The 20,109-nt window shown below is 41.5% G+C and overlaps 1 protein-coding gene across 2 annotated transcripts in view; it reads right to left on the bottom strand.

The window, feature by feature from the left end:
* Positions 1-20,109, bottom strand: part of LOC109897903 (long-chain-fatty-acid--CoA ligase ACSBG2-like) — a 56,542-nt gene that overhangs the window by 27,063 nt on the left and 9,370 nt on the right. The window contains exons 1-3 of one of the 2 annotated variants that reach the window (XM_020492556.2): positions 18,907-19,034; positions 8,308-8,440; positions 2,139-2,251 (exon numbers count right to left, since the gene is read on the bottom strand). In XM_020492556.2, the coding sequence (XP_020348145.1) occupies positions 2,139-2,251; positions 8,308-8,440; positions 18,907-18,913 (253 nt within the window). In that variant the 5' untranslated portion in view covers positions 18,914-19,034. Of the gene's footprint in view, positions 1-2,138; positions 2,252-8,307; positions 8,441-18,906; positions 19,035-20,109 lie in introns of those variants that run through there. The other variant, XM_020492557.2, reaches the window with a different exon arrangement.

Genomic DNA, 20,109 nt, shown 5'->3' with positions numbered 1-20,109 from the left:
ATTCTCTGCCTCAAACCCTATTACAGGGGCTGAGTCACTGGCTTACTGGTGCTCTTTCATGCTGTCCCTAGGAGGGGTGCGTCACTTGGGTGGGTTGAGTCACTTATGTGATCTTCCTGTCTGGGTTGGCGCCCCCCCTTGGGTTGTGCCGTGACGGAGATCTTTGTGGGCTATACTCGGCCTGGTCTCAGGATGGTAAGTTGGTGGTTGAAGATATCCCTCTAGTGGTGTGGAGGCTGTGCTTTGGCAAAGTGGGTGGAGTTATATCCTTCCTGTTTGGCCTTGTCCGGGGGTATCATCGGATGGGGCCACAGTGTCTCCTGACCCCTCCTGTCTCAGCCTCCAGTATTTATGCTGCAGTAGTTTGTGTCGGGGGCTAGGGTCAGTTTGTTATATCTGGAGTACTTCTCCTGTCTTATCCGGTGTCCTGTGTGAATTTAAGTATGCTCTCTAATTCTCCCCCTCTCTGAGGAGGACCTGAGCCCTCGGACCATGCCTCAGGACTACCTGGCATGATGACTCCTTGCTGTCCCCAGTCCACCTGGCCGTGCTGCTGCTCCAGTTTCAACTGTTCTGCCTGCGGCTATGGAATCCTAACCTGTTCACCGGACGTGCTACCTGTCCCAGACCTGCGGTGTTCAACTCTCTAGAGACAGCAGAAGTGGTAGAGATACTCTTAATGATCGGCTATGAAAAGCAAACTGACATTTACTCCTGAGGTGCTGACTTGCTGGTATATTATGCATGGTATACCACGCTGGTCATTTATGAACATCTTGGCCATGTTCTGTTATAATCTCCAACCGGCACAGCCAGAAGAGGACTGGCCACCCCTCATAGCCTGGCTCCTCTAGGTTTCTTCCTAGGTTTTGGCCTTTCTAGTGAGTTTTTCCTAGCCACCGTGTTTCTACATCTGCATTGCTTGCTGTTTGGGGTTTTAGGCTGTGTTTCTGTACAGCATATAGATATCAGCTGATGTACGAAGGGCTATATAAAGAAATTTGATGATCATCAGAATGCATTCCCAGGAATCCCAGTTCCACAATAAATGTTTTGTTCGATACAGTCTATCATTCATGTCCAAATACCTCCTTGTTCTCATATTTAGTTCACAAATCCAAATCATTGAGGCGCGATCACTAGGTCCAGACGAAAAGTCAAAAGGTTCCGTTACAGTCCGTAGAAACATGTCAAACGAATTTATAGAATCAATCTTTAGGATGTTAACATAAATCTTCAATAATGTTCCAACCGGAGAATTCCTTTGTCTTTAGAAATTAAAAGGAACGCAGCTACCGCTCACGGGAGCGCAAATGATCAGCTCATGGCGGACACCTGATTGAAAGAGCTCTCATTCCCTCCTCCTTCATAGTAGACACCTTAAACAAGGTTCTAAATTACTGTTGACATCTAGTGGAAGCCTTAGGAAGTGCATTATGACCCCATAGACACTGTATATTCGATAGGCAATGAGTTGAAAAACTACAAACCTCAGATTTCCCACTTCCTGGTTGGATTTTTTCTCAGGTTTTTGCCTGCCATATGAGTTCTGTTATACTCACAGACATCATTCAAACAGTTTTAGAAACCTCAGTGTTTTCTATCCAAATCTACTAATAATATGCATATCTTCGCTTCTGGGCCTGAGTAGCAGGCAGTTTACTCCAGGCACCTTATCCAAGCTACTCAATACTGCCCCCCAGCCATAAGAGGTTTTAATAAAAACAATTGAAAGGTCACCATGACAAGACAAACTATAGATAATCCCTGCCAATATTTTGAAGCCTTTCGAAGAAGTATAAAACTGAAATAGCAACAGAGAAGCGTAGGATCATGTGGCCTGGTGTTAGGCTTCATACTTAGGGCATTAGGAATGTTGATGACTGAATGTTCTTGGCCAGAAACAGGAAAGGGAAGTTTGGGACCCCACTTCCCTTTGGCCCATTTCCTCAAAATTCAAAAAGGGGACAATTCATTTGGTCAACCTCAAAATCAATGTACAAGAGTGTGTGTGAACCAGTTTGTGTAGGCGCTAACAGTTGTAAGCCAGTTTCCTACATTTATTTGTGCCCTTTCTAAAATGTTCTCCTTGTGATGTTTACCATGTAAATGTGTGTAATTAATATATATGCGCTCACCAGTCTCTGTGTGTGTGGGCTGTTCAGTGAGGATGTCTGTGAGTTTGTTGGTGAGCTCAGTGTTGGCCCCAATCTCCTCTTCCCGCTCACCGGCTGACTCCTCTGATGACTCACTGAGGGGAAAGAAGTTACAATTAATGTTAAGTGGATTCCCGGTCCTGTCCTACTGTATTCCACTGTCATGTCTAAAGATGGAGGAAACTTTTCAGTGTCAGACGATAAAGAATCTAGCTGTGCTCGAATACCCACACTAACATACTGTATACTACATATTATTAGTTCATTTTAGTATACTGGAAACGAATGGTATCCTTTCAGTTGAGCGTACTAGAGCTTCGCCTGTCTACCGGAAGTTGATGCTGTTGCTATGCAACCTCTAGTTTGTTTAACTTCTCTAGTGTAGGGGGTATCATTTGGAATTTTGGATGAAATGCGTGCCCAAATTAAACTGCCTTCTACTCAGGCCCAGAAGATAAGATATGCATATAATGAGTAGATTTGGATAGAAAACTAAAAAGTTTCCAAAACTGTTAAAATAATGTCTGCGAGTAGAACAGAAATTATTTGGCAGGTGAAAACCTGAGAAAAATCCACTCAGGAAGTTGGATTTTTTGTTGTTGTAGTTTTCTATTCAATGCCATTACAGTATCCATTGATTTAGGACTCAAATTGCAGTTCCTATGCCTTCCACTAGATGTCAACAGTCTTTAGAAAATGAGTGAGTAAGAGCAGTCTGAATGAGTGACCCTGCCGCGTCAGAGCTTTTTCATGCGCGCGACCGAGAGTGCCTTTCTTGTTTACCTTTAATATCGGCAACGTTATTGTCCGGTTGAAATATTATCGATTATTTAGGCTAAAAACAACCCGAGGGTTGAATATAAACATTGTTTGACATGTTTCTATGAACTTTACGGATACAATTTGGATTTTCTTTGTCTGCCTGTTGTGACTGCGTTTGAGCTTGTGGATTACTGAAGAAAACTGAGGTTTTCGGATATAAAGAGAGACTTTATCGAACAAAAGGAACATTTATTGAATAAATTAATGTCTTGAGTGCAATCATATGAAGATCAAAGGTAAGTGATTAATTTGATCTCCATTTCTGACTTGTGTAACTCTTCTACTTGGCTGGTTACTGTTTGTAATTATTTGTCTGCTGGGCTATGCTTTCACCGTAAATCATTTTTGAAATCTGACAGTGGTTGGATTCACAAGAAGTTGATCTTTAAACGCATGTAAAATAGTTGTATCTTTTCTGAATTTTTATAATGAGTATTTCTGTATTTGGCGCTCTGTAATCTCACTGGATGTTGGTCAGGTGGGACGCTAACATACCCTAGAGAGGTTAACAAATTACTACCTCAACATTTTACGATTTCGGGTGTGTTCGTAAAATCTGGAGTGCCAGTGTGCTCTGGGCGTTCATTAATCCAGAACATTGTCAGATTGTCCGTTTGAAAATTCAGAGCGTGACAAATGAGAACACCTCACTGACCATTTTACGTGCCATAGCAGAGCTGGATAGGCTGTTTTCATGTTATCCAGAGGGTTGGTGACTAACTGTGCTGCAGGCAACAATTTAATTACTCTTTTTTTGCAGATGTTTACACGGCCATATTCAACAGGTGTTGAGCGTTCATAAATTCATCAGTTATTCTTTGCGAGTGTGCTCTGAAATCAGAGTAAATAGCTAAGTGGTATAGCCTTTGAATCGCACACCTAAGAATGATGTAAATAATCAAGTCAATCAACGTTGGGTAGTTAATATACTGCCTGGCAAGTTTGATGTATTAGTAGCCAACTAACGTTAGGTGCATACTGCTGTAATGCTATGAGGTTGTCAGCCAACATAACACGTTGGCTGACATTTTAACTTCCTTGGGATAGGGGGCAGCATTTTCACTTTTGGATGAAAAGCGTGCCCAGAGTAAACTGCCTCCTACTCAGTCCCAGATGCTAATATATGCATATTATTAGTATTGGATAGAAAACACTGAAGTTTCTAAAACTGTTTGAATGATGTCCGAGTACAACAGAACTCATATGGCAGGCAGAAACCTGAGAAGAAATCAAAAACAGGAAGTGGGAAATCTGAGGTTTTAGTTTTTGAACTCAACCCCTATCGAATACACAGTGGGATATTGGTTGTTGCACTTCCTAAGGCTTCCACTAGATGTCAACCGTCTTTAGAACGTTGTTTGATGCTTCTACTAAGAAGGGGGGCTGAATGAGAGGGGTCAGAGGTCTGCCAGCAGTCACACACTGGTCACGCGCATTTCACATGAGGTAGCTCTCGATCCATTGCTTTTCTACAGACAATGGAATTCTCCAGTTGGAACATTTGATAAAAACATCCTAAAGATTGATTCTATACATTGTTTGATATGTTTCTACGACCAGTAATATAACGTTTTGGAATTTGTGTCCAACCTTTCCGCTGGATTTTCAATTTGTTTACCAAACGCCCTAACAAAAGGAGGAATATGAAAATAAATTAACTTTATCGAACAAATCAAACATTTGTGGAACTGGGATTCCTGGGAGTGCATTCTGATGAAGATCAAAGGTAAGGGAATATTTATAATGCTATTTCTGACTAATGTTGACTGCGCAACATGGCAGATATTTCTTTTGGCTGTTTTGGGCTCTGAGCGCCGTACTCGGATATGCTTTTTCCGTAAAGTTTTTTTGAAATCAGACACAGCGGTTGCATTAAGGAGAAATTTATCTAAAGTTCCATGCATAACACTTGAATTTTCATCAACATTTATAATGAGTATTTCTGTGAATTGATGTGGCTCTCTGCAAAATCACTGCATGTTTTGGAACTACTGAACATAACACGCCAATGTAAAATAAGATTTTTGGATATAAATATGAACTTTACCTAACAAAACATGTATTGTGTAACATGAAGTCCTATGAGTGTCATCTGATGAAGATCAAAGGTTATTGATTCATTTTCTCTCTATTTCTGCTTTTTGTGACTCATCTCTTTAGCTGGAAAAATGGCTGGGTTTTTCAGTGACTTGGTGGTGACCTAACAATCGTTTGTGGAGCTTTCGCTGTAAAGCATTTTTTAAATCAGACACTGTGGCTGGATGAACCTCTGCGCACCGAACCTGTTAGCGGGATTAAATTCGACAACATACGGTGATAGCTACATAAATAGTCATAAACATTCATGAAAATACACGTCTCTCCCATATTTCGAAAGCCTCAAATCTTGCTAATCCAACTGCGTTGTCAGATTTAAAAAAGGATTCGCTGCGAAAGAATACAATGCGATTATCTGAGGATAGAGCCCCATTAAAAACTATTTCAACCAGTACAGGCGTAACAAAATCAAACTGCAATAAAATAAATAGTTTACCTTTGACGATCTTCCTGTTTGCAATCCCAATGCTCATTGTTACACAATGAATGGTCGGTCTTTTGTTTGATAAAATCCATTTTTATAGCCTAACACGAAACATTTTGTGAACCGCTTGTGTCGTGAATTCCGTCATTCAATTTGACGACACATTCGACGTAAATACACACACTAAAACGTGAATTTTCCAGTCATGTTTGGTTTCATTGCAATCAACTGGTTTATTTGTAACACAACCAAACTTGATGGGTCATTTCACGGGACGTATTGACTGAAAGAAACCGATTTGAAGAAAACAAGTAATGACATCATTGTGCACCAATGATATGACAGCTGTTTCGTTGATTGACTATTTTAACCCAATCTAGTCTTGAAATCTAGCTGGGTAGATAGCCAATGAGCTGAGGTAAACGGCAATATGTAATGGTTGTTGGAAGACCAGCCCATGTAGTACTCCGGCGTAAAGAGGGTCATTTGCCATTGAAGATTCATACTGGAAGGAGCGCATGTTACGCACTTTCTTTGGTAAAGCGCATCTTCAGCGTATCAATCAGTATGGCGACGAAGTCAGGGAAAGCTAAATCTAAGTCCAGAGATATACAGATGTACACAATTTTAGAAGAAATTGATTAGGAAAGTGAGACAGATTGTTGGAGCTTTGATTCCCAAATGGAGGAATATTTTTTGAATGGAGAGGACATAGTTTTGGACTGGTAAGTTCTTCTCATGCTAATGCCGTTGTTTGAAATTAATAATATAAAATATTATTTGTGATTTAATTTTTTTAGTAGCAATATATAAGAATGTAATGAAATGTGTAAAGTACACGTTGGCTATACATTGTGGGTGGGGGTATATTTGTATGTATGTTTATGACCCATAGCCCATGTTTGTGTGTGTATATATAGATAGTGGATTAGAGGGAGCATGGCCGAGATGCGTGTGTCTGCCGCTCCACCCCACCTCACCTCCACATGAAATAGCCTATTGAGGCTTTTCAGGGGAGGGCAGGCCCACAACAATGGCCAAAGTGAAGACAGTAGATACAGTAGATACAGCTGGTCTGTCATAATATAATAGAGACAGTAGATCTAGCTGAAATGTCATAATATAAAATAGACAGTAGATCTAGCAGGTCTATAATATTATATTCAACATTATGTTCCCTGTACTCTATATATATTTGTTTATTATACCTGTTGATACAGGGCTCATATGTGAAACTATTCTAACTCAACATTTTATTTTACAGTGACACTGACTCCGAATGGGAGCCCCCAATGCCAAGGTGTCCATCCCCCACTGAAGCTGGTTCATCCAGCTCCTGCCACAAGTGGTGTTCATCTGCCCAAATGTATTTCTGCAGGCATGGATGTGCCTTGGGGCCAAAAGGGCACAGCATGGAGGCGTCGCTGTGTTCTTTGCAAAATTAAGTCCCCCATCACCTGCACCACATGCTTGGTGACCCTCTGCTTTACAGCAGAAAGAGACTGCTATGGCACCTGGCATCAGCAGCACAATATTGTGTAGAGGACTGAGAGGGTCTTCCAAATATTGAAAGTGTTATTTTGTAAATGTATATATTTTTCATGTTTTTTCTCAATTTTCTTTTTTTGGGGGGGGTGGTGTGTTAGAATACTATTTTGGCATTTTGTATATAGTTATTCCATTCAAAATGTATAACGTCACCAATTTGGCCACTTGGGTACATTTGGGCTACTTGTGTGGGACACCTGGGTGACTCATTTTGGAAGTTATCATTCTGAAACTTTGTACAAGTACTGTTGCCCTCATGTTTTTCACTGAAATCGTCCCCATCATCCTATCTGAATGTTTGTTTTGTCTTCATTTTAAAGTTGATGATACAACAATAAAAATTTGTTTTTTTCATTGTTTAATCTAAACCAGATCTATTGCGTTATATTCTAATACATTCAATTCACATTTAGACAAACTTCAGAGTGTTTTCTTTCAAATGAAACCAAGAATATGCATATCCTTGGTTCTGGGCCTGAGCTACAGGCAGTTAGATTTGGGTATGTCTTCAGGCGGAAATTGAAAAAAGTAGGGGGGATAGCTGTGAGAGGTTAACGAGAATTTTATCTTTAAAATGGTGCCTAATACTTGTACTTTTGAGAAATTAGATTTATGAGATCTGTTGATTTGTATTTGGCGCCCTGCAATTTCATTGTCAAGGGGTTCTCAAGTCAATCAACGTTGGGTAGTTAATATACTGCCTGGCAAGTTTGATGTATTAGTAGCCAACTAACGTTAGGTGCATACTGCTGTAATGCTATGCGGTTGTCAGCCAACATAAGTTACGTGTTATTTGAAAATGTATTACATTTAAACATTTTCTTTATCTGAAAAGTTATGAAGCCATGCCCATTTTCGGAAGAATTGCATTATGGGACCTAAAAGCACAGAAATCGTGTCCACTGCATGTATACGTCATATTTTGGCGCATTTAGTACATCATCCGGGAACTTTTGGCATACTGACTATGACCAATAAGCATACTAAATACTCACAGCATGGATCTTGTTAACTGACAGCAAATTGTTTCGAAACCAGTTTACAATGTTGACATGACAAAGTGTAAGGATTGTGCTGAATGAAGTAGGTCAAATATGTCTAAGAAGTCATTTGATGTGGGGGTGTTAAGATAGGAAACAATGACCTGCACCCTGTCACTATCAGATCGCACATCATTCCCATGTGACGAGAGCCTTTCGATCAAGTCCAAACAAGAGTCACGCAATCAAACCAGATAATGGTTTCAGTCTAGGTACGTACTTGGCTATGAAATCTACAGCGACGTCATCCAGTGAGGCGACGCTGTCCCCGGTGCCACAGGATGACTGCAGGTAGCTGACTTCCCTGGGGGGGTCCATGGCTGTGGACATGGCAGTAGGCTCACACACAGTCACTGCAAGGGGGGAAATGGAGAAAGGGGACAGGGTAAGACACAGCATAAGACACAGCATGATTCATTCACATGACCCACACACAAATCTCAGGGACCGAGTTTCCCCAGCTGTAAGTGTGAAGTTGTCAGGCTTCGAGAGTGTGACAAAATGAGCATTAGTCCTTCCTTAGAGCAGGGGTTCCTAAACTTTCACTCAGGCCCCCCAACAAGCATTGGGGAACATCCCACACCCAGTCTATTTCTATGGACACAAGCACAGTTCATGACAAACTGTTCATACCCCTCTTGTTGGTTGAGAGAAAAATTTAGCAGATTTAAAGCTAATTTCCTGCAATTCTACACATTGTCATTTGGTGCAGCGAATTTTGCTGAAGGCATAAAGGCTTGCAGTCCTTTAAAAAAAATCCAGTGTTGCGCCGTTGGCGGTAGGTGCACTTGATTCAGAAGCTCGGCGCACCGGTAGGCAAAGTGTTCACATTTTGAACCATTTTATTTATCTGAAAAGACAATTCTGGACCGGAAGATCTCTGGCTAAAATCGAGTACGCCTACTGCGCTGGCCAATCGTATAGCTCAAATCACCATGCCTACCTACAGCTTCCATGACCCCGGCCACAGCAAAGTTTGATACTAGCCTATGTGAGATTTCTTAACTCTTAAAACCATGACAAGAGAGACTTTCAAAGAATACAGCAAAGAGATGTTTTTATGAGTTATGTCTAAGTTTAATTCAGTATTGGCAACACTATTACAAAACACGGTTCTCTGTACTTCCAATCGCGCTGCAGTTGCAATGAATGAGTAGCCAAGTGTATCGATAGTCCTGCATTTTTATTATTATTAGCAGCTCATCATGTCTATTTTAATAGAGGAATTTTTCACTTTCTCTGGTCATAGCAACAACATGTTTTCCCCCCAGAGGCAGATGCAGTGAGACTTGATTTTCGCCAGTCGGTCGAAGACTGTGTCCCCTCTCTGGTCAGCCTCACTAGAGGAAAGGAAGGAAAGAGCAGAGACTGAGAGACGGACCATCTCTGCTGCACTCTCTCTCCCTCTGCTGAGACTAATGCAATGTTCAAAACAACTGGAAACCCTGAAATGTCAGACTTCCGACTTTTGAACAGTCATCCAAATCGGAAACTTGGGCATCTTTCTAGAGCTCCGACCTTCTGACCCGAAGTCCACTGACTTCATAATTTGACTTAGATTTTGTCAAGAGTTATTATTATTATTATTATTTTGAAAGTACCATGACCATTTTAAATTTATGCTCAGCTATGCCTCGCAAGTGTCACACCATCTTGTTTTTTTTGTTATCAAAGTTTGAGTTTTGAAATAGAACATGGTCTGAGAGGAACAATATTGGGAGGCCAGGCATATAGCCAATATGCTGTGAAAAAAAAATGGTTTACATTAACCTGATTTAAGTCAAAACATGACTTAAAATATATTTGCGGTAGTTCTCTGCTTGCTTTTTGACTGCTAAAGTGAGCTTAGGTCAGAAAAGGTTGGTGATCACTGCTTTAACATATGCAATGACTGACATGACAAGAGGAAAACTGATGACACAATTTGAAATTGTACCCTTGTGCAATTTTGCACGCGCCACCGTTTGGAAACGACTGCCTTCGAATAGAACCCGCTGTAGCATGTGACTGCCAAACGGCTCACAAGGCTCCCACCACTGTGCTGCGTGTCACAGGGTCATGCTCTGGTCTCTGGATAAACATTACACAGGGTCTCAGAGTCATTACACTGCTTGGAGATCACTCAGAAAAGCTAAATAGTTTATCACCAAATGCTTTTATGGACATCTTTTAACAGTATTTTACAACAGTAAGTGTCGACAGAATTCAAATGGGTACTGATCCAAGAGACAGACAACAGGTGCCACTACAAAAACAGCTACTGTAGACTGAACTGTATTTAGTTTTTTTAAACAATGAGGCTTCCTTTTAATTACTTTCAGCGAAAACAAATGATAGCTTGTCTGTCGAAACATTAGTTATTAGGTTATGAAATTATTGCATTTGAGCTCCTTGAGTGTGCGGCTCTCCTTTTCTTTTAAGTGTTCTACTCCACGAGCTAGCACCTCGCCTAAACAAGTGTGGGTTTTTCACCTCCAGATGAACCATGTTTATTCAATGTGGTCATTTCCTAAAATCAGTAGAAGCCTCAATTAACATTTAGGCCTAATCGTGTTATGAAACCCCCTTTCAGAGATATAAAGCAATGTGAACACATGACGACAGCGGGACAGCAGAGGTTGCAGAAGATGGACTCATTTGGCTGGCTTGTACATCCTCTGGTTATTGAAATTCAATGGCTCCATCTGTGTGAGAGAGACTCAGAGCACAGTTTGGCCCCGTTGATGATCCGTTTGTTCCATTGTGGGAAGTTGCCCAAGAGGGGGAGAACTGAGCAGAGCGCACGTCCCATCTGTCACCAACACGGTACAGGAAACACGTCAGCGCTGTAAAACAATAAGCACGTAACCCCGGCCCACTTTCCATGATCGACTCTGTCCCCTTGTTGGAGAGCCAACACCGGCTATTTATCTAGGACTGGCTCTCTGTGCATTGAAAACACATACAAGCTGAGTACAATTAAGCAGGAGGAAAGAAAACCTCCATGGGGAGGTCACAAAGCAGAAACATTCTCCTGAGCCAGGGACAGGGTGCAGCAAACCCTTAAAGCCCAGCCAATTACATAACCTTTTTTGAAAAAGGTACAAATGTAACTAAAACCAATGTGATTCATGGTTTATGGGCTGTAGCTCAGCAGATCGAGATTCTACCTGTTTTGTCTTCTTCATTTTAAAGTTGATGATACAACAATAAAAATTTGTTTTCATTGTTTTATCTAAACCAGATCTATTGCGTTATATTCTCCTACATTCAATTCACATTTAGACAATATGTACATAAAGATATATGAATGAGTGATGGTACAGAGCAGCATAGGCAAGATACAGTAGATGGTATTGAGTGCAGTATATACATATGAGATGAGTATGTAAACAAAGTGGCATAGTTTAAAGTGGCTAGTGATACATGTATTACATAAAGATGCAGTAGATGATATAGAGTACAGTATATACGTATGGGATGAATAATGTAGGGTATGTAAACATTATATTAGGTAGCATTGTTTAAAGTGGCTAGTGATATATTTTACATCATTTCCCATCAATTCCCATTATTAAAGTGGCTGGGGTTGAGTCAGTGTGTTGGCAGCAGCCACTCAATGTTAGTGGTGGCTGTTTAACAGTCTGATGGCCTTGACATAGAAGCTGTTTTTCAGTCTCTCGGTCCCAGCTTTGATGCACCTGTACTGACCTCGCCTTCTGGATGATAGCGGGGTGAACAGGCAGTGGCTCGGGTGGTTGTTGTCCTTGATGATCTTTATGGCCTTCCTGTGACATCGGGTGGTGTAGGTGTCCTGGAGGGCAGGTAGTTTGCCCCCGGTGATGCGTTGTGCAGACCTCACTACCCTCTGGAGAGCCTTACGGTTGTGGGCGGAGCAGTTGCCGTACCAGGCGGTGATACAGCCCGACAGGATGCTCTCGATTGTGCATCTGTAGAAGTTTGTGAGTGCTTTTGGAACTTCCGGCGCCGACAGAGATGGCCGCTTCGCGTTCCTAGGAAACTATGCAGTTTTGTTTATTTATGTGTTATTTCTTACATTAGTACCCCAGGTCATCTTAGGTTTCATTACATACAGTCGAGAAGAACTACTGAACATAAGAGCAGCATCAACTCACCATCAGTACGACCAAGAATATGACTTTCGCGAAGCGGATCCTGTGTTCTGCCTTTCACCCAGGACAACGGAATGGATCTCAGCCGGGCGACCCCAAAAAATGACTTCGTAAAAGGGGAAAACGAAGCGGTCTTCTGGTCAGACTCCGGAGACGGGCACATCGTGCACCACTCCCTAGCATTCTCCTTGCCAATGTCCAGTCTCTTGACAACAAGGTTGATGAAATCCGAGCAAGGGTAGCATTCCAGAGGGACATCAGAGACTGTAACGTTCTTTGCTTCACGGAAACATGGCTCACTGGAGAGACGCTATCGGAGTCGGTGCAGCCAGCTGGTTTCTCCACGCATCGCGCAGACAGAAACAAACATCTTTCTGGTAAGAAGAGGGGCGGGGGCGTATGCTTCATGGTTAACGTGACGTGGTGTGGCCACAACAACATACAGGAACTCAAGTCCTTCTGTTCACCTGATTTAGAATTTCTCACAATCAAATGTCGACCGCATTATCTACCAAGGGAATTCTCTTCGATTATAATCACAGCCGTATATATTCCCCCCCAAGCAGACACATCGATGGCTCTGAACGAACTTTATTTGAACTTTTTGACTCTTTGCAAACTGGAATCCATATAGACAAGCATTTGTGTTTGTCGAAGTTTATTGATAGCCTAGCATAGCATTTTGTCCAGCTAGCAGCAGGCAGCTTGGTCACAGAAATCAGAAAAACAATCAAATTAAATTGTTTACCTTTGATGAGCTTCGGATGTTTTCACTCACGAGACTCCCAGTTAGATAGCAAATGTTCCTTTTTCCCCAAAATATTATTTTTGTAGGCGAAATAGCTCCATTTGTTCTTCACGTTTGGCTGAGAAATCGCCCGGAAATTGCAGTCACGAAAACGCCGAAAAATATTCAAAATTAGCTCCATAATAATCAACAGAGACATGGCAAACATTGTTTATAATCAATCCTCAAGGTGTTTTTCAAATATCTATTCGATAATATATCCACCGGGACAATTCGTTTTTCAGTAGGACCGATTGGAATAATGGCTACCTCTGTATTTTACGCGAGAGTCACTCTGGGAGCCATCAGGTGACCACTTGCACAATGTAGCCGCTTACGGTATTCTTCAACATAAATGCGTAAAACTACGTCACAATGCTGTAGACACCTTCGGGAATACGGAGAAAGAGTAATCTGGTTGATAGCCCATTCACTGCTCAATAGGGACAGCGCTTTCAAAACATGAGGCACTCCCGGATTGGATTTTTCTCAGGCTTTCGCCTGCAACATCAGTTCTGTTATACTCACAGACAATATTTTTACAGTTTTGGAAACTTGAGTGTTTTCTATCCTAAGCTGTCAATTATATGCATATTCTAGCATCTTGTCCTGACACTACGGGAACGTTATTTTTCCAAAAATGAAAATACTGCCCCCTAGTCACAAAAGGTTTTAACCTTGATAGACTTCTGCACATGACCCATTCCTGCAGTGCCTGGCTCAGCCAAGGAAGCAAATACCATGGAGTGAGTTCACCTCTTGCACCAGACACAACCCCTACAATAGCTGCCATTGTACTCTTCTTCCTACCACCAGTAACAGAGCAGCTGCAGATTCCCCATGGTCACACACTCAGACACAGCTGTGGCCAGGGTTCACGTTGCATAGCTGTAATGTATTATAGTGTGGGAGTTGTGTTGTGGTCCTTCTGGAGTTGGGAGGGGGGGGTTCTCATTTGACCACTTCTCAATCACACATCACTCAAGCAGGCAGTTCCTCATGCTCAAGATTTACTCTGCAATACATGCATTGACCAAACAAGAATGAAAAAGCTTTCCACTTTGCTTCCACGTTTTCTATATTATACTATTCATGTGTAACTTGCTCTGCAAAACACTAGTTAGTTGGTTGGTCTAAGCAAGTTGTAAATGTGCATTTCTTTTGTATTAGCCTCTAATGCTAATCACTAGCATGCACTGAGAAAGAAAAAAAAAAGTTTGCTAGCAAGGTTTACCCTATAATACAGGCCATTACCAGTGGAGTATATCAGCATTGTTTGTGCAAATCAAGTCAAATTTTATTTGTCACATACAAATGGTTAGCAGATGTTAATGCGACTGTAGCGAAATGCTTGTGCTTCTAGTTCCGACCATGCAGTAATATCTAACAAGTAATCTAACAAAATAGCTCGTTCTTGAGAGGAAAAGGCAAAGAATATTCTAAAACCTGTCTGAATGTACCCATCTATTTAAATCCAATCAGGCTCCCATGGGAAACACTGACGAACATTTGTTACTACTGTCACAACTAGAGGTCGACCGATTAATCGGAATGGCCGATTCGGAAATCAGTATTTGACAGATTTTTTTATATATATTTTTTTATACACCTTTATTTAACTAGGCAAGTCAGTTAAGAACAAATTCTTATTTTCAATGACGGCCTAGGAATGGTGGGTTAACTGCCTTGTTCAGGGGCAGATCGACAGATTTTTACCTTGTCTGCTCGGGGATTCAATCTTGCAACCTTACAGTTAACTAGACCAACGCTCAAACCACCAGCCTCATTGCACTCCACGAGGAGCCTGCCCGTTACGCGAATGCAGTAAGAAGCCAAGGTAAGATGCTAGCTAGCATTAAACTTATCTTATAAAAAACAATCATAAATAAATCAGTAGTTAACTACACATGGCTGATGATATTACTAGTTTATCTAGCGTGTCCTGAGTTGCATGTAATCGATGCGGTGCGCATTCACAAAAAAAGGACTGTCGTTGCTCCAACGTGTACCTGACCATAAACATCAATGCCTTTCTTAAAAATATACATTTGTGTATTGATTTCAAACCTGCATATTTAGTCAATATTGCCTGCTAACATTAATTTATTTTAACTAGGTAAATTGTGTCACTTCTCTTGCAACAGACTCAGGGTATATGCAGCAGTTTGGGCTGCCTGGCTCGTTGAACTGTGTGAAGACCATTTCTTCCTAATAAAAAGATAGCCAACTTTGCCAAACAGGGGATGATTTAACAAAAGCACAATCGTTGCACGACTGTACCTAACCATAAAACATCAATGCCTTTCTTAAAATCAATACACAGAAGTATATATTTTTAAACCTGCATATTTAGCTAAAAGAAATCCAGGTTAGCAGGCAATATTAACAAGGTGAAATTGTGTCACTTCTCTTGCGTTCATTGCACGCAGAGTCAGGGAATGTGCAACAGTTTGGGGCGACCTGGCTCGTTGCGAACTAAATTTGCCTGAATTTTACGTAATTATGACATAACATTGAAGGTAGTACAATGTAACAGCAATATTTAGACTTAGGGATGCCACCCATTAGATAAAATACGAAACGGTTCCGTATTTCACCGAAAGAATAAACGTTTTGTTTTCGAAATGATAGTTTCCGGATTAGATCATATTAATGACCAAAGACTCGTATTTCTGTGTGTTATTATGTTATAACTAAGTCTATGATTTGATAGAGCAGTCTGACTGAGCAATGGTAGGCAGCAGCAGGCTCGTAAGCATTCATTCAAACAGCACTTTCGTGTGTTTTACCAGCAGCTCTTCAAGCATTGAGCTGTTTATGACTTCAAGCCTATCAACTCCCGAGTTTAGGCTGGTGTAACCGATGTGAAATGGCTAGCTAGTTAGCGGGGTGCATGCTAATAGCGTTTCATACGTCACTCGCTCTGAGACTTGGAGGAGTTGTTCACCTTGCTCTGCAAGGGCCGGGGATTTTGTGGAGCGATGGGTAACGATGCTTCGAGTTTGGCTGTTGTCGATGTGTTCCTGCTTCGAGCCCAGGTAGGGGGGAGGAGAGGGACAGAAGCTATACTGTTACACTGGCAATACTAAAGTGCCTATAAGAACATCCAATAGTCAAAGGTATATGAAATACAAATGGTAGAGAGAGAAATAGTCCTATAAATACTATATTAACTACAACTTAAAACCTAAACCCTCTTACCTTGGAATATTGAAGTCCCATGTTAAAAGGAATCACCATATGTTCTCATGTTCTGAGCAAGGAACTTAACTTTTTTACATGGCACATATTGCACTTATACTTTCTTCTCCAACACTGTTTTTGCATTATTTAAACCGAATTGAACATGTTTCATTATTTATTTGAGGCTAAATGGATTTTTATTGATGTATATTAAGCTAGAATAAGTGTTCATTCAGTATACTTGTAAATGTCATTATTACACACCCCCCCCAAAAAAATACATTAAAAAAATCGGTATCGGCTTTTTTTGGTCCTCCTATAATCGGTATCGGCGTTGAAAAATCATATTCGGTCGACCTCAAGTCAACCATCTCCCTTACTTTTCCATTCATCACCATGCCAAACAAAACTGCATTCCATGTGCCCACTGTATTCCAACCACAAAATTGTAATTATTCCCTTTCTATGATTATGACAGTAAAAACGATTTTTTGCCCATATTGTGCAGTCCTAGTGGGTGCTATAGCCTACAGATCAGAAAAAGCTTGCTCAAACACCCAAACTATTTAACAAGAGAAGAGGTAGATGGCATTCTTGATCATTCTGAATGCTGCCTTTGGGATGATCCTCAAGCTGGAATGAGTGTTCCATTCCTCACCCACTCTTTTGATGAGGTGATGTCACGTGAGTTGACAAGTCTCACGCAGCAGCCCTATAAGACCAATTTATGTTCGGATGTGACGGAACTAGTGTCACATGCAATGACAGTTTGTTTCTCATCCCCACCAGCTGTCGACCAAGGCTGTGTATTATTTACCTTCACAATCTGAAGATCAATACAAAACCAGGGGAAAAAATAGGAGGCACTTCATCGTTGCATGATAGAAACCCATTTCCTTCTGTCCTGTTGATTTAGCCCTGACTAATTAAACTACATTGCTGTTAGGTGAGGTTTGTGGTCCTCAATTTGAAATGGGTGCGTCACCACCTAACCCAAAATGTGCAGTTCATTATAAAAATGGCTGAATGATGTTGCTCAACCCTGCTAAATCACCGGGGGCAAACTACCTGCCCTCCAGGACACCTACACCACCCAATGTTACAGGAAGGCCATAAAGATCATCAAGGACAACAACCACCCGAGCCACTGCCTGTTCACCCCGCTATCATCCAGAAGGCGAGGTCAGTACAGGTGCATCAAAGCTGGACCGAGAAACTGAAAAACAGCTTCTATCTCAAGGCCATCAGACTGTTAAACAGCCACCACTAACATTGAGTGGCTGCTGCCAACACACTGACTCAACACCAGCCACTTTAATAATGGGAATTGATGGGAAATGTAAAATATATCACTAGCCACTTTAAACAATGCTACCTAATATAATGTTTATATACCCTACATTATTCATCTCATATGTATACGTATATACTATACTCTATATCATCTACTGCATCTTTATGTAATACATGTATCACTAGCCACTTTAACTATGCCACTTTGTTTACATACTCATCTCATATGTATACTGTACTGGATACCATCTACTGTATCTTGCCTATGCCGCTCTGTACCATCACTCATTCATATATCTTTATGTACATATTCTTTATCCCCTTACACTTGTGTATAAGACAGTTTTGGAATTGTTAGTTAGATTACTTGTTGGTTATTACTGCATTGTCGGAACTAGAAGCACAAGCATTTCGCTACACTCGCATTAACATCTGCTAACCATGTGTATGTGACAAATAAAATTGGATTTGATTTGGATTTGATGACCTGCCAGGGAGATTCTCTCAATGCTCCCTAGGTACGGCTCAGATGGATTTAGCATTGGGCTAGGGCTGTAGAATGAATCGAAATTACATCAGAATCGCAATATTAAACTTGTGCAATATCCATAATCGCTAAATATCTATATTGAATGCAATATTTTGAAACGCAGAGTCCGTTTTTTTTGTTTACTTTGTTCTCTCCTCTTTTTCAGAAACCAGCATTAACTACAACAAGTCGTCCCCAAAACTAAGCAGGGTTTCCCAACACACAAGCCCCTCTCCCCACCCACACAGCACTTAAATACCCAACATTTTAGAGAATTTCAGATGCAAAGAAAGCACTTGCTACATTATTCAAATCCCTCGCCTTTCCTTCTCTCGCTCCTCCTGCCTCTCCCAGATGGCCAGCTCACCCTTCTGCCTGGACCCGTTTACAAGGCTGCTCAAACACTGGGGGTGAATCAAGTTTCCATCAAGCCATCCACCCAACTGCTGTTTCTGGCAGCAGCAGCCTGGCGAGGAGTCCCAGCAATGCTGGGGTTTCTTTCTTTCTGCCTCGCCCTAACCTGTCCTATTAGCTCTACATGGAGGGCTGGATGCTCCATCCCAGCCAGCAAGCAGACAAACATACCTGCTGACCACATGGGCTAGCGAGGTGGATGAACCAGTACCACATATCAGCCTTCTTAGCTGTAGTACATAAGTTGTTTTGAACTCAATGTAATATTAATCTATGAACTAAACCATATGAAGGACAATTCAAAACGAACACAGAGGGACTCTAAGAAAACATCCGTCACACCTTGAAAGAGCCCAATGACGCTAGAGAAATGCCTTCCAATAAGCCAAAAGCAGAAGATTATTGATAAAGATAACAAGCGTCAAGTGACATAAGCGGTTGCGTGCCAGATTTAAGTGAAAGGGCTGAACATCTCATTCTAAATCATGTAGAAGGACTTACAGTGCATCCTAGTAGGCAAACTTCAGATCTCGTTTCAGTTCTGGTTGCCGGTTCTCTGGACTGCGTAAGCGTGCTTTGTATTCTGTCAGCCACTAGACACAAAATATGCTGGCCACTCAGTCTACTCTGTAACACATCATTAATTTTCAAACTGAGTTTGTCCCTCCTCCAAAACCCCACCCTCTCAGCACTAGCTTCTTTCCTGCAGACATCCTTACACACTTCCCCCACTAGTATTCCAACACTACAGCCCATCTCATTGGCTGATAGGGCTCACACCACAAGACTCGTCCCACATATAGGGTCACGTCAGCCAAATTAATGCAAGGGGGAGGGGAATGGGTCTGCAGTCAGTGAAGTTCCCTTTCCTCTCCTCTTGGATGATGTCGTTTGCTCACGTGTGTGTGTGTGTGTGTGTGTGTGTGTGTGTGTGAGAGCACCCCCCCCCACACACACACACAAAATGCAGATATGCTGGCGGGGGTTACTACAGGACAAGGGTGATTAATCTGGTTATCAGGCCAGGTTGCTATGGCGATCCAGCAGCTGTGCTAGCTGAGCTTTGACTTTCCAGAGACTAAATGGATCATTTTTATTTTATTTATGTAACCAAGTAGGCAAGGTTAAGAACAAGTTCTCATTTACAACTGTGACCTGGCAAAGATGAAGCAAAGCAGTACGACAAAAACAACAGGAGTTATACAAACGTACAGTCAATAACACAATAGAACAATCTATGCAGTGTGTGCAAATATAGAAGAATAAGGAGGTAAGGCAATAAATATGCCAGAGGCAAAATATTTAACATTTTGCATTAACACTGACGTTAGATGTGCAAGTAGAGATACTGGGGTGCAAAAGAGCAAGAGGATAAATAACAATATTGGGATGAGGTAGTTGGGTGTGCTATTTACAGATTGGCTGTGTACAGGTACAGTGATCGGTAAGATGCTCTAACAGCTGATGATTAAAGTTAGAGAGGGAGATATGTCTCCATCTTCAGTGATTTTTACAATTCGTTCCAGTCAGTGGCAGCAGAGAAATGGAAGGAAAGGCAGCCAAAGGAAGTGTTGGCTTTGGGGAACGACAGTGACATATACCTGCTGGAGCGCGTGCTACAGGTGGGTGTTGCTATGGTGACCAGTGAGCTGAGATAATGCGGGGCTTACCTAGCAAAAACATATGACCTAGAGCCAGAGGATT

This window comes from Oncorhynchus kisutch, linkage group LG10 (assembly GCF_002021735.2).
Source record: "Oncorhynchus kisutch isolate 150728-3 linkage group LG10, Okis_V2, whole genome shotgun sequence".
NCBI lineage: Eukaryota > Metazoa > Chordata > Actinopteri > Salmoniformes > Salmonidae > Oncorhynchus > Oncorhynchus kisutch.
Note: the sequence above shows the minus strand (reverse complement) of the source record. Positions and strands in the feature narration are given on the sequence as shown.